The sequence below is a fragment of the Nomascus leucogenys genome, chromosome 6 (genome assembly GCF_006542625.1).
Source record: "Nomascus leucogenys isolate Asia chromosome 6, Asia_NLE_v1, whole genome shotgun sequence".
NCBI lineage: Eukaryota > Metazoa > Chordata > Mammalia > Primates > Hylobatidae > Nomascus > Nomascus leucogenys.
The window spans coordinates 37793570-37809513 of NC_044386.1; the positions used below are offsets into that span (position 1 = coordinate 37793570).

The 15944-nt window shown below is 37.6% G+C and overlaps 1 protein-coding gene across 1 annotated transcript in view; it reads left to right on the forward strand.

Moving 5' to 3' along the window:
* Positions 1-15944, forward strand: part of C7 (complement C7) — an 82462-nt gene that overhangs the window by 30732 nt on the left and 35786 nt on the right. Inside the window, exons 7-9 of the mRNA XM_003274385.3 lie at positions 6385-6552; positions 8856-9099; positions 11154-11264. Coding sequence (XP_003274433.1) covers positions 6385-6552; positions 8856-9099; positions 11154-11264 — 523 coding nt within the window. The remainder of the gene's footprint in view (positions 1-6384; positions 6553-8855; positions 9100-11153; positions 11265-15944) is intronic.

Consider the following 15944-nt stretch of genomic DNA (forward strand, 5'->3'; position numbering starts at 1 on the left):
GTAGTAGAGCTTAGATCTGGTCTGTCAGATTTCACAGCCTTTTATTTTTCCATTACATTTTACTCTCCCCATGTGTTTAATTTAATTTCTTTTTCAATTCTAAATTCAACATGGTGAATAACACATATTACAATTTAACCTTTGGCCAGAAAGGAGAATGTAAGACAGGCATACACAGATAATTTTTTTCTCCCTCTATACCTTAGAGAATATGTTCCTAATTGTTTCAGAATTATAATGTGGAGACTTGCATGTATATTTTTGAAAGGGTCAAATTTAGAAAGTTACAGAGCAGAGAAAATAATAAGAAAGAGTGTTTCTGACTTTGTTGGAAGGTAGACAGGCAGGAAGTCTGCATTTTTGAAGAAGAGGGATAATTTATTAACAACGTGATCCTGACATTCATTTTCCTCAGCAGGGCTTGGTCTTCAGATTGACATCTGAAATGCCTTCCCCATCACCGAATGTGAAGGTGTTTGTCAGAGTCGAGGGAAATTATAGCCTGCTATAGAGTGAGGAACAGAGATGTTTTGAGGAGCCCGTCTGAGGGAAGTGAAGTGGAAGCAACAGGCAGTGAGTCAGCCATGCAAATGCTAAACCCAGGTGTGGATGCGGAGGTGGTGAATGTCCTCCATGGTTCAAATAAATTCATCTCGGGCCCACTGGGTATTCAGCTCTCTTTGAGGTGGAAAGTGACTTTTGGCTTATTGGAACATAAATATTAGTAATAAACATAAAACAGAATCGGACGGTCTCTCTTATAATCCCTGTTTCGGTTTCTAGCATCGTGGTTTATCCAGGGCAAACCCAATTTCTTGTCGAGTAAGCTACTTAACTTTGATGCTGTGCACATTCTCTGTCTACTTATACTTTTTATACAACAAGGAAGGCATTTGTGGCTTGGGAAGGTGCCCCTCTGCCTAGTTCAGCCTGAGAGATGGCAGAAGACTGTTGTGTTTATTCTCAGTGTGTGATGAATTGCAGAAGGGAATGAATTATGATCAAGGTAGAGAAACTTCATGGCTTCTTCTATGTTTGGTCTTGAATATACTTCATTATATATTTTGAAGAGAAATCCTAAATCATATCAAATGAAAAACAAAAACAAATTCTAAAGGCAATTTTAATGAATGTTACATTATCTAAGCCTTTGCTTCCTCTATTGGTATGAGGACTAGATACCTGAGATTTCTAAATCTACCTTGTTAGCTAGGAATAATTTAAATGATGTTTAAAAATATCTCACATATAAGAACCCTTTAGATACTAAGCACTGTTCCAAGAGCTTTACATGGATCTATTTTCCTTATAATAATTAAGGAGGTAGGTACTGGCATCTCATTTTACAAATGAGAAAACAGAGGCAAAAAAGCTAAATAGCTTAGCCACAGCATAGTAGATGACAAAGGTGGGATTTGAACTTTAGAAGTCTGGCTCCAAACCCCCTCTTAGCAGACACTATACTTACAAGCATTTTATATAGTATATATATGTATGTATATACTGTGAATAACTCTATCTCTATCTATATGTATATCGTCTCTCATTCTATATGTGGGTGGGAGTGGGAGAGAGAGAGAAAATGAAAAAACGAGAGCGCAAGAAGAACACTTCTTTTTGTTTTTTTGAGAGGGAGTCTCATTCACCCATTTGCCCAGGCTGGAGTGCAGTTGTGTGATCTCGGCTCACTGCAACCTCTGCCTCTTGTGTTCAAGCGATTCTCATGCCTCAGCCTCCCGAGTAGCTGGGATTACAGGCATGTGCCACCATGCCTGGCTGATTTTTGTATTTTTAGTAGATACAGGGTTTCGCCATGTCGGTCAGGCTGGTCTCGAGCTCCTGTCCTCAAGTGATCCACCCGCCTCAGCCTCCCAAAGTGCTGGGATTACAAGTGTGAGCCACTGACCCTGGCCCGAGGAGCACTTTTGAATAACTGAATGAAGTTCAAACTGGCTGGATTACAGAGTGAAGTGTGAAGAGTTGTAAGAAATGAGGTTATCAGTGATCGGGAAAGTAAATAAAAAAGACTTTTTTCTGGTTAGTTAAGGAGTTTGGATTAAAAAAAAGAGTCATTAGAGAGTTTAAGAAGGGTTGCTACTCTTTTTTTTTTTTTTTTTTTTTGAGACGGAGTCTCGCTCTGTCGCCCAGGCTGGAGTGCAGTGGCGCAATCTCGGCTCACTGCAAGCTCCGCCTCCCGGGTTCACGCCATTCTCCTGCCTCAGCCTCTCGGAGTAGCTGGGACTACAGGCGCCCGCCACCACGCCCGGCTAATTTTTTGTATTTTTAGTAGAGACGGGGTTTCACCATGGTCTCGATCTCCTGACCTCGTGATCCGCCCGCCTCGGCCTCCCAAAGTGCTGGGATTACAAGCGTGAGCCACCGCCCCCGGCCGGGTTGCTACTCTTATGAACAGTGGAGAATAGATTGGAGGGTGGCCAACTGGGGGAAAGAACCTTGGTTAGAAAACCGTTGTAATAACCCCTGAGGGACATAATAGCGGCCTGAGAAAACTTGGTGAGTGGCTGAATGCGGGGTATGATGGAGAGTGAGCAGTCTGGGATATGAATGTGTTTCTGATTTGGACCAATGGCCAGATGAAAATACAACCCTCTGAGATGGGTAAAGACCGATTTGCAGGGAGAAGACAAATCCAGTTTAGGTATCTAAAGTATGTCCAAGTGCTCAGGAGAAAGTGTTTGAGCTGGAAATAGACATTTGGTGATTATTAGTATAGGAATGGTAATTGAAGCCACAGAGTAGAGAACACTGTTCTTCTTGGAATTAGCATAGAGGAGTAATAGAAGGAGATGTGTAAAGGAGTCTTAGAAGGAACAGCCAGAGAGAAAAAAAGAAAATTAGAAAGCCAACAGAAGAGAGTATTTCCAGTAGGAGAGAGTGGTAAACAGTGCCGAATTATGTTGAGAAAAGTGTTCACTGTCTGGTGAAATAAGGAAAGTGCCAGCAGCATTGTTGGAAGTCAGACCATTGTAGGCGGAAGACTGAATGGGAGGTGAGGAATCTAAGATAATTAATTATAGTCAACTCATTTAAGGTGGTGAGATGGGAAAGTAGGAAAGAAGGAATATATAGTAACAGGTAAAGCCTTTCTTATTTTAGTTGGTTGTGTTAGAATATGTATGTTTTGATAGAAAGGAGCCAGTAGAGCAAGAAAAATGGAAGCTGTAGGAGAGGGAACAATCAACCCATCTAATCCACCTTTTGAAGAGGTCAGAGAGAATGCAATATAGAGAAGAGAGAGAAAATTTATCCTAAGACAAGGGGAGGGACACCTATGGAGAAAAAGAAGGAAAGAAAAGTTAATAAGTTTGTAGATTTGTTAGCCAGCAGTTTAAGAGGTCTCTGAAGATGGGAGTTTTTGTAAAGAAAGAGGTAAGATCGGCCGGGCGCGGTGGCTCAAGCCTGTAATCCCAGCACTTTGGGAGGCCGAGGCGGGCAGATCACGAGGTCAGGAGATCGAGACCATCCTGGCTAAAGCGGTGAAACTCCGTCTCTACTAAAAATACAAAAAATTAGCCGGGCGTGATGGCGGGCGCCTGTAGTCCCAGCTACTCCGAGAGGCTGAGGCAGGAGAACGGCGTGAACCCGGGAGGTGGAGCTTGCAGTGAGCCGAGATCGCGCCACTGCACTCCAGCCTGGGCGACAGAGCGAGACTCCGTCTCAAAATAAAAAAAAAAAAAAAAAAAAAAAAGAAAGAGGTAAGATCATCTTCTGAGAGTGAAGGAAATGGCTGTAGAATCGAGGAATTGAATTTTGAAAAATTTTCAAAATTTTTCAGAATTTAAAAATAGGTACTGTAGAGAATGGGAGAAGGAGAGAACTGACTAGAGAAATAAAGTATTGTTGGATGGTTTTGAGGATTCTACTGAAGTTGAAAAGCACAAATGGATTTGTAGTGGCACCAATCTGTAGAGTTGTGTGATTTTCTTTCTTTCTTTTTTTTTTTTTGAGACAGAGTCTTGCTATGTCACCAGGCTGGAGTGCAGTGGTGCGATCTCGGCTCCCTGCAACCTCCGTCTCCTGGGTTCAAGCGATTCTTCTGCTTCAGCCTCCTGAGTAGCTGGGATTACAGGCACGCACCACCATGCCCAGCTAATTTTTGTATTTTTAGTAGAGATGAGGTTTCACCATGTTGGCCAGGATGGTCTCCATCTCCTGATGTTGTGACCCACCCGCCTCGGCCTCCCAAAGTGCTGGGATTACAAGCATGAGCAGCCATGCCCAGCCAGTTGTGCGATTTTCTGGAGTAGTGCTAAGCTGCTTGGCCTGGCAAGCCTGGGCTGGGTTTTTGCCAGGAAAACATGATAGCACGTCATCTAGGCAAGGAAATTAAATCCATTGGCAAGAGAATGGTTGAAGTCCTGAGCCAAGAAGCCTAAGCTGAAACAGGAAGGAAGTGAAAAAACTGAAAGTATTGATAGGGAGAAAGAATAAGTGGAAGAACATGTTTCTATAATGTTAAATAATAGATGTGGCAATAATAAAATGAGAGTTAAAAGAATAAGAGATGTTAGAATATAGGATGGTTGAATTTGGGATTTCAGAGGAAGAATCAGTCTTGGAGAATCCAGGATCTAAGCTGGAAGGAGGGTATTAATTAAAGAAAATTTAGTAAGACCACACCACTTTGAGAAAGGTGATTCCTGCAGCTATGTGTAGGTGGATAGGAGTGAGAAGATGCTGAACTAAAGCAGCTGAGAGGCTTATTTGTATTTGAATTGTCAATATAAAGACAGGGGGAAATAGGCTAATTTTTTTTTTTTTTTTGCATTGAAAGGGATGTATATAACTTTCTTTCTCCAAAGAGATAATAAACTAAATATTTTTTAAATCAATAATATATATGTGTGTATGTGTATATGTGTATATACATATATGTGTGCGTGTGTGTATATATATATATATACACACATGCACACATATATATATTCTCCCAGCCCAAGCTGAATTTTTGCGTCTGACTTTTAAACAAACCAATTTCATAATGTAATGGAAATAATGCTCAAATAAAAGATCTGCTTAAATCCATCTTCTTATCTTTCTTATCTTTTTAGCCTGTATATCTAATACTCAATGCGGGTAGTGATAACAGTCATATTATATTTTCTGGCATTTTGGTGTATTTCTTTCTTGTATTTTTTGACTGGGCGTATACTTGCATGATGGTAGTTAACAGAATTTTCACACTTATACCTGTCTTCTTCTTTAATTCGGCAACATGAATATTTTGCCTTCACAAGCATCATTTAGTATGACTGTGTAATATTGTCATTTTCTTTCCTTTTAGTTTTCAAAAAAGTATATCATTTCCATCAGTTCAATTTTCTATATCCTTATGCTTGGATCTCAAATGCAGATAGTTCCCAATTTGAACAAGCACAGTGAGAGGGAGTCTTCTTGCCTGATTTGTTTTATTCCCAGAGGGATTGACATTTTTAGCAAATTAGTTGTCTATAATTTTAACAAATCAAGGGATTTTTTCATAAACAGTCAAATTTATCCCTTGGAAAAAATCAAACAATTTGTCAATACCAGAACCTGTAGTTACATCTAGTGACTGTCTAGTGGATTTGAGTGTTGTGTGTCCCTTTTAGATAGGGTATGTGCTCACTTTTTCATCACCATGCTGTCCACTGGAGGTTTCCAACATTGATATTACTTGCCAGTTCCCTTTGGGCATTTCATTTTGACACTTGATCTGAAGTAAAATAAAGGATAAATGAATGATTGTCTCTTCAATAAAAGCTAAAGCTGCCACTTCTCATTTAGCTACATGTGACTAACCTATTGTCCACTTTAAAATTCTTTTGGGGTGACCCTTTCTTCTATCTAGCAAAGAAAAAATGCAATTTTAGCATTTATCCAAGTGAAACAGAATCAGAAAATTAAATCCACTATTGGATCACATAGAACATTCCAAAACAAAGTCCAAAAGAGCTAATTGTTTCATATCACCTATTTGCATCTCTGTTCCCCTTTATTAGACGAAAAATCAAGAACCAAATTCTTTCTAGTTCTCTGTCAGTGTAGCTTTTGTTAATTTGCTCACTTCTGGGCCAAATGCTGACATTAAAGGAACATAGAAGTTGTTTGTACCTAAATGCATTTTGTGAATCACTTGGGATTGCCATTGTTGGTACCATGTGTCCTGCTTAACAAAAAATAATCATAGAATGAACTCTTTCCTTGTAATTATACAGGCCTGGTCTTAATGAGAGTCACAGTTGCTTTGTGCCAATGAAGAGCTTTTCTCTTTGGGAAGATTGCATGAAGAAAGTATGCATGATAAAGGATCCATGACAAAAGTATCTTAAGTATCTCCAAGCATTAATTTAGTCATAGCAAAATTTTTCATTTTCTTTGTAGGTGAAAATAAATAATGATTTTAATTATGAATTTTACAATAGTACTTGGTCTTACATAAAACATACGTCGACAGAACATACATCATCCAGTCGGAAGCGCTTCTTTTTTAGATCTTCATCATCTTCACACAGTTATACTTCACATACCAAAGAAATCCATAAAGGAAAGGTTAGTATAAAATGTCAGTTAACTTTTCCATGTTTTACTCTTTTTAAGTATTGCTTACATTAATAAACTTGTATTTATCAAAAGGATCAGCTTTCATATTAAAATTAGTAACAGTAATAGTATTTCCTTTAAGAGTCAGTGCAATATCTTTCTCTAAAAGGTACAATATTGTCTCATTAAATCTCTTTGATAATATATTTATTTATACTGGCCAGGCGCAGTGGTTCATGCCTATAATCCCAGCACTTTGGGAGGCCAAGGTGAGTGGATTGCTTGAGCTTGAGCTCAGGATTTGGGACCAGCCTGGGCAACATAGCAAGACCCTGTCTCTATAAAAATACAAAAATTAGCTGAGCATGGTTGTGCATGCCTGTAGTCCCAGCTACTTAGGAGGCTGAGGTGGAAGGATCACTTGAGCCTTGGAGGGAGAGGATGCAGTGAGCCAATATCACATCACTGCACTTCAGCCTGGGCAACAGAGTGAGACCCTGTCTCAAAAAAAAATACATATATATATATATATGTATGCATATTTAGTTATCGTTTTAAACTTCTCATTAAAAATATTTGTTTTTATTTGAAGATTTATTTTTTTATTTTTTTATTTTATTTGAAGATGTTTGTTTTTATTTGAAGAAGCCCTTATTACCTTGAAATCTTCTATTTTAAACAATCTTAAATTTCTTAAATTTGTGATTACTGGTGATACTACTTTAAGTGTCATATACAATTTTAAAAAATCTAATTAATGCTTATATATGCTTCTTAAATGCAAATGCTAGAGGCTTTTTAGAAGGTGCATGAAGATAAAATACTTTAAAAATACTTTATTGCTTTTGAGATACCAACATTTTTATCTAAGGAAGTTAAAAGACTTATTTTTAAATACTTTATTGTTTTGAAATACTACAACTTTCCTCTTGAGAAACCTGAACAGTAGAGATGGATTGTACTAATTGATATACAGTTATGGCTGAATAATTTTTTTAGGCTGATCATTATTCACAATCTGCACATTTCATCACGTTCTTAAAGTTAGTAACTTAATTAATAAATCACTTAGGAAAATATAAGGAATATTGATTTTATTTGTTTTATGACTGAGAAACTGACTATGGAGCTATGAGTTGTAAAAACATTTATTGTCTCCACATTATATTGTTCGCATAGTGGGGATTTGGCAAAAGTAGATCTGTGATCTGTCTTGGACGTCATTAAAAGATGCTTAGGAAGTATTTAAAAGACCTCATTATAAAGTAGCTTCACCTGCAAATACCCTAGCATGGGAGATAAATAATACCTACAAGTCATTGTCAAGATGTGGACCATAGGGACACATTATTTTATATACTTATATTTATCAGTTAATGGATTAATTCTCTTTTTCTAGTTGAAGATGACATAGCAACTTGGTCCTGGGGTTTTGGTGTTTATATAAGAAATTATCATATAATTTCTTCACCTGTAATCTCAGCACTTTTGGAGGCTGAGGCAAGCAGACCACTTGAGGTCAGGAGTTCAAGACCAGCCTGGCCAACATGATGAAACCGTACCTCTACTAAAAATACAAAAATTATCTGGGCATGGTGGCGCATGCCTGTAATCCCAGCTACTCAAGTGGCTGAGGCAGGACAAAGCTGAATTTTCCTGAATTAATCCTGAACCCTGAATTAATGCTTTGTTGATTTCATATTGAGAGAAGGGTCCTCACTATCTGTCCAGATGTGGGAGAGGATGGTGGCTTAACATAGCATTACTCAGACTTTTTTTTTTTTTTTTGATATGGGCTCTCACTCTGTTACCCAGGCTGGAGTGCAGTGGTGTGATCATGACTCACTTCAATCACTGCCTCCTGGGTTCAAGAGATTCTTCTACCTCAGCCACTTGAGTAGCTGGGATTACAGGCATGTACCACCATGGCAGGATAATTTTTGTATTTTTAGTAGAGACAGGGTTTCCTCATGTTGGCCAGGCTGGTCTCAAGTGCTCTGCCTGCCTCAGCCTCCCAAAGTGCTGAGATTATAGGAGTGAGCCACCTTGCCCGGCCATTACTCAGATATTATTACTGTTTGAGACTCCAAATATTCCTGATTGAATCCAGTAAGTGGGCCCATAGGAGTGCTCATCGTGCGTCAAAAATAAAAATTCATGTAGTCTTGGTTGATTGGAGATGAGAGTTGATGAAGGTATTGAACAGAGAGCTATTTCCATTGCCTTTTTATCTTCCACCTAAAACTCCTTGTACTCTTTCTTCTTTCCATAGAGTTACCTAAAACTCCTTGTACTGTTTCTTCTTTCCACAGAGTTACCAATTGCTGGTTGTTGAGAACACAGTTGAAGTGGCTCAGTTCATTAATAACAATCCAGAATTCTTACAACTTGCTGAGCCTTTCTGGAAGGAGCTTTCCCACCTCCCCTCTCTGTATGACTACAGTGCCTACCGAAGATTAATTGACCAGTACGGGACACATTATCTGCAATCTGGGTCGTTAGGAGGAGAATACAGAGTTCTGTTTTATGTGGACTCAGAAAAATTAAAACAAAATGGTACAGTATTAAAAAATTTGTTGTCTAAAAGCATTTGTGGGATTTTAATGGGGGAAATAACATGTAGTTAATGTAAGCTTTTGAGCTTTAAAATTTGACAGAGATTTAAATTGCAAAGGACTCCAAAATTGCAAGAATGTATTATTCTCTACTTAAAATCTTACATGATTTAAGAAAAATCTGTCTACTCTTTTGCATAGTACCTTGAGCTAAATCATTATCATTATTGGCTATCTCTAGAGGGTATTGGCTGGGTTTTTAGAATGCTTTTTAAACTTTCCACTTTCTCAAACTAAACAGCATTTCTCAATAAAAACTAAATGAGGAATTTAGTAATATTTCAGAAATCAAAATGTTTAAATAAGTATTTCATTTACCTTTGTTTTTTACCCTCACATTCTTTTAAAAAAAAGCTGCTCTGAATATCGTAAGTTTGTTTACTACTTAATACTTGTAACAATAGCTTAAATTGATGGGATACCTTCCTCATGACAAGTGAGTTACATGTATTAGTAATAATCCTTACTACTACCCAATGAGATGGGCATTATAATCTCTGTCCCACAGTGAGAAATAGAGACTCAGTGCTATTATGAGACTTATCCAAGGTCATGAAGATTGCAAGGAGGGTATTTAAGGCTGGGTCTAAATGGCCTCAAAGTCAGTTTAGCTTATTCCTTATGCTATGTCACTGCAAAAATTGCCTGATTTTGGTTAGAATCAGGACATGCCCCTGAATTAAAGCTTTGTTAATTTCATATTGAGAGAAGGGTCCTCACTATCTGTCTAGATATGGGCAGGGATGGTGGTGGCTTAACATCCACTCCTCCTCTTCAGAGACTAGCCTTGGCTTACTAATGTTCCAAGTCAAACCTTTTTTTTCCTAACTTTGTCTTTTAGCTGATGCCCGCATTTCCGTCTCTATTCCAAATCCCCTCTTCAAGGTCTTTCTCTTCAGAAAAGATCCTGTTACAACCTTAGAGAAGAATAAGATCTCTTACATAAGATTCAGAGGAAGTCTTTTAGCTTTTTAAATGGGTAAACTATAATATTTTTTTCATTTCCATAGGGTTATTTTTTTTTAAGTTCTCTACCACATAAAATTTAACTAGAATTTGATCTTTTCAAATCTTATAGGTTGGAAATGAGTGCACAAGTACAGGTTTTTGTAGCAAAGACAAGGACACTATTTCTTTGGAGAATTAATCCAGCAAGTAGTTTGATCTAAATTCAGTTTTACTTCTTTTTATTGCACTTAAAAGAAATGGAGAGGATTAAAAAAACATTCCAAGCTGGTAAAATTATATTTTTCAGTAAAAATTTTACTCTTGAGCAGTTTATGTTTTTCCTAAAATTTTTATTTAAATATAATGATAATCTCTGGGATATAGTGTATGCCCCAAATAATTGTTCTTTAAGAAACATTAAGGTTATTGCAATATAGTTAGTAAAATGAGAAAATATATTTGTACATTTTAGTATTTTCCATCCTACTTTTAAAAAATGCATTGGCCAAAAAAAAAAAAAACAAAACTCCCCTTGATAATGAGTAGAAATGATCACATTCTAAGGGTACAAGTCATAGGAAGGAGATGTTGGAAGTCACAGATGTTAAAGATGGAGAGATTTAACCAGTAGAACTTGAATTTTAGGAGTTAATTCCTGTGGAAACGGAAGCCAGCTTTGGGAGCCTTAACTAGATTTGCTGGAAGAAGCTGTCATGCTCCTACTTTTATTGATTTATCTTATGCCTAAGAAGCTGACTGTTAATGGGTGAAAGATGTCATTCTTTGGGGTGTTCAATTTCTACTCCCTGCACCTTTTTATGTAGAAATCCCTTCTGCCTCCTCTCTGAAGCTGATAGAAGGAAAATAACAAAAGTCAATTTTTTCTGATCTTTGACTCTTCTAGAGCACTTGAAAATGTTCATATCATGTCACTCTTGATTAGATGGCCATAGTAGCAGCAAACAACCTCTTATCTCTGCTCTCATATCTGAAGATCTTCAAGGAATGCGGAAATTAAGCATGTCTCTTTTACATTTTTTCCCCCAGATTTTAGTTCAGTCGAAGAAAAGAAATGTAAATCCTCAGGTTGGAATTTTATCGTTAAATTTTCAAGTCATGGATGTAAGGAACTGGAAAACGCTTTAAAAGGTGCTTCAGGTAAATGAAGAAAGAGCAATTTGCATTGCAAGCTTAACTTCTTTTTTTTTTGACTTTTAAGTTCAGGGGTACACATGAAGTTATGTAGGTAAACTTGTGTCATGGGGCTTTGTTGTACAGATTATTTTGTCACCCAGGTATTAAGCCTAGTACCCACTAGTTATTTTTTTCCTGATCTCCCTCCTCCCACTCTCCACTCTCCAAAAGGTACCAGTGTGTGTTGTTCCCCTGTCTATTTCCATGTATTCTCATCATTTAGCTCCTGCATATATGTGAAAACACTCAACGTTTAGTTTTCTTTTCTTGCTTTAATTTGCTAAGAATAATGGCTTCCAGCTCCATCCATGTCCCTGCAAAGGACATGATCTTATTCTTCTTTTAAGGCTCCATAGTATTCTATGGTGTATATGCACCACACTTTCTTTATCCAGTCTATCATCGATGGGCATTGAGGTTGATTCCATGTCTTTGCTATTGTGAATAATTACAAGCCTAACCTCTACTCCACTCTTCTGTTGTTAATTCTTGATCTCCAAAGGCTTTTGAGGCTTTATCAGGTGTTCTACTTTGTGTTTTAAAAAATCTATTTGGTAATTTTTGTCTCTGCTCTCTCTTTCATGTGTCAAGGTAGTGAGACATCACACAGAATAGGGAGTTCACCAGGTTATCTCCTCTGTATTATAAATGTGTTATCAGTGTGCAGCACTTTTCTCCCTTATGATGATTGGCAAACAAGCCTAGACAAGTGTCAATATCAAGAGACGGTTCAGTTTCACTTGTTGACATGGCTACTCCGTGGAGGTCAGGTTTTTGGTGCATGCTGGTTGGCAGTGGAGACGGGGGGAAGGTGGTATGCTAGTCTTTGGGTGATTGAAGAAGGACCGAAAGGGTAAACTGATCTAGACTGTGAAGGTACCACGTTAAGGAGTTTGGATTTCATTCTGATGGCTATTGGGTTCCATTAAAAGATTTAATACATGGAGTGATGAAATAAAAGATTACCTAAGTAAAGTTGTAGACAATAAAGAAGAATGGAGAAGGAAACATTTGGCAGAATTAAAAAACAAGAGATGGAAAGTAAAGGAGGAGTGAGGTCAACAGAGTGAAGATAAGGACCTAAAAATGTTCACTGGATTTGGTGATTAAGACTTAGTTGCTACTTTTGAGAAGTGTCTGTTCATGTCTTTTGTCCATTTTTAATGGCGTTATTTATTTTTTAGTTGTTAAGTTGTTTAAGTTCCTTACAGATTCTGAATATTAGACTTTTATCAGATGCATAGTTTGCAAATATTTTTTCCCATTTTGTGGGTTGTCTGTTACACATTGATAGTTTCCTTTGCTGTGCAGAAGCGGGAACAGGAAACCAAATACTGCATGTTCTTACTTTTCAGTGGGAGTTAAACGTTGGGTACTTATGGACATAAAAATGGCAACAATAGTCACTGAGGACTGCTAGAGAGGGGAGGAAGGGAGGAATCAAGGGTTGAAAAACTAACTATTGGGTACTTAACGCTCACTACCTAGGTGTTGGGATCAATCATATTCCAAAGCTCAGTATCACATAATCCACCCAGGTAACAAACCTGAACATGTACCCCATGAATCTAGAATAAAGGTTGAAGAGAAAGTTGCTTTTAAAGGAAGAGATTCCATAGTATGGTAGGGATGGAAGTGAGACTGCAGTGCATTGTGTGAGGCCATAGACTGAGCAGTATCAGAGCTTAAATCCTCTTGGGGTAATGGCAAAGGTGGACACTGACCCATGTGTCATGGTTCTCAGTGAAGAAGCAGGGATTCTTGGGATATTGGTCGATGAGTGCAAGAAGGAGGAAGATGAGTAGTAAAACCAGGTTTATGTACTCATTCACTTGCTTCATTCATCAACTATTTATGGAGTCTGTGGTATGTGCCAGGAATTGTTTTAGACACTCAAGATATAGCCGTGAATATGCCAGAGAAAGTGCTTGTCTTCATGAAGTTGACATGTCAGAGGAGGAAAAGTTTTTGAGTGAAGTGGAAAAAGAAAGATCTGAACATAGAAATGGAAATGAGAGCTTTGAGAAGATGTTGACATCAGTCCTCAGCTGGGCTGGCAGTTGGAAGCCGCTTACCAATTTTATTTTATTTCACATTTAACAAACACAGGGCACCTACTATGTGCCAGCACAATTTTAAGTGATGTACAAAAATTAACCAGTGTACTCCTCCTACCTACGTGTTAAGTATTATTCATATTCTCATTTTACAGACAGGGACACTGAGGCCCAGAAATGTTGCCCAAGATTATAGTTAATAAGAATTAGATATGAAATGCAAATGCATAAAATCTGGCTTAACAGTCTGGGGTCTTGACTATTGCATCGGGCTGCCTTTTCTAGGGGAAAAGAGTTAGCTGGAACAGAGAGCTCACTGGGGTATGGAAAGGGAGGCTAAAGCCTTAAAAAAACATCATAATGGTAGAATCTGTAATTCTTTTTATATATTTATTTATTATTATTATTTTTTTATTATACTTTAAGTTCTGGGGTACATGTGCACAACGTGCAGGTTTGTTACATATGTTTACATGTGCCATGTTGGTGTGCTGCACCCATTAACTCGTCATTGACATTAGGTATATCTCCTAATGCTATCCCTCCCCCCTCTCCCCACCCCACTATGGGCCCCAGTGTGTGATGTTCCCCTTCCTGTGTCCAAGGGTTCTCATTGTTCAATTCCCACCTATGAGTGAGAACATGCGGTGTTTGGTTTTCTGTCCTTGCTAACTGGATTAAGAAAATGCGGCACATATACACCATGGAATACTACGCAGCCATAAAAAACGATGAGCTCATGTCCTTCGTAGGGACGTGGATGAAGCTGGAAACCATCATTCTTAGCAAAGAATCTGTAATTCTTAAATAGGTGTGCTGGCTAAGGCAGTGATTCTCAAACTTTAGTATGCATGACGCTTACCTGGGGGATTCTCTTAAAATGATGATTCCAAAGGTTATTCATTCTCTCAGATAATCTCCTGTAGGTCTTGATGGGGACTAAGAAATCTGCAGTTCCCTCAGATGATTGTGATTCAGTAATACAGGGATGGGACATGATTCACTGCATTAAAAAGGGTAACTGTATATATTGAAAACACAGCTAACAATGAAGATGAGGAAGTTTGTTAAAACTATCAAGATAGACAGTCACAGAAAGTCAAATATTGCATGTTCTCATATGTGAGAGCTAAAAAAATTGATCTCATGGAGATAGAGTAGAATGATAATTATCAGAAGCTGGGGAGGAGGAGGGGTCAATGAAGAGAGGTTGCTTCATGGGTATAAACCTGTAGTTAGGTAAAAGGAATAAATTTGACCACGCGTGGTGGCTCAGGCCTGTAATCCCAGCACTTCGGCAGGCTGAGGTGGGTGGATCATGAGGTCAAGAGATTGAGACCATCCTGGCCAACAAGGTGAAACCCTGTCTCTACTATAAATACAAAAATTAGCTGGGTGTGGTGGCGCATGCCTGTAGTCCCAGCTACTCGGGAGGCTGAGGCAGGAGAATTGCTTGAACCTGAGAGGTAGAGGTTGCAGTGAGCTGAGATAGTGCCACTGCACTGCAGCCTAGTGACAGAGCAAGGCTGTCTCAAAAAAAAAAAAAAAAAAAAGGAATAAATTCTAGTGTTTGATAGCACAGTCAAGTGGCTATAGTTAACAATAATTTATTGTATATTTTAAAATAGCTAGAAGACAAGATTTGAAATGTTCCCAACACAAACAAATGGTAAGGTGACGGATATCCAAAATATCCTGATTTGATCATTAAACATTCTATGCGTGTATCAAAATATCACATGCACCCCATAAATATGTACCATTATTGTGTATAAATAAAAAATAAAAAAGCAAAAAAACTTGTCAGGCTTTAATGATTTCTGAATATGCGTACAATATGCTTATTTTATGAAATTGCAAAATTTGGACAATTACAAGGAAATGAAAACCACTCAAAATCTGATCTGCAAGGTTGGAAATTTCTTGTCATGACCATTACAAATGGAGATAAAGTATTTCTAAAATTATGAGGCACATAAATGGAAAAGAAGCTTCCATTAGCATTTCACACTTTTCAGAACACTTTTCATGTGTTAAGTAATAGATTCCTGTTAATTAACAGCTTATTTTATTCATTGTTAGTATGCCAGATGCAATAAACTGTTTTCCTTCCAATATTTTATTATGAAAATTTAAAAACCTATAGATAAGAATGTTGTAATAAATGCCCATATACCCATTTCCTATATACAATTAGTATTTTGTAATTTTACTACATATATGTACATATAATATTTATAATATTGACTGATTCTTTGAAATATATATTATGTATTTAAAGTGTTTATAATATTTGCTGAAGTATTTGGAAGTAAGTTTCAGATATCATAACACTTCATCACTAAATATATGCATGTATCATCTAAGAAGAACATTATCTTGCATAATGTGATACTCACACTAAAAATATAAAGAACATGAACAATAATTCCCTAATATCATCTACTCTCAGGCAAGAGTTGTTTTTCTTTTTTAAAAAATATACCTTAGTTTTGGCTAGGTGCAGTGGCTCACGCCTATAATCCCAACACTTTGGGAGGCTGAGGCAGGCAGATGACTTGAGGCCAGGAGTTTGAGACCAGTCTAG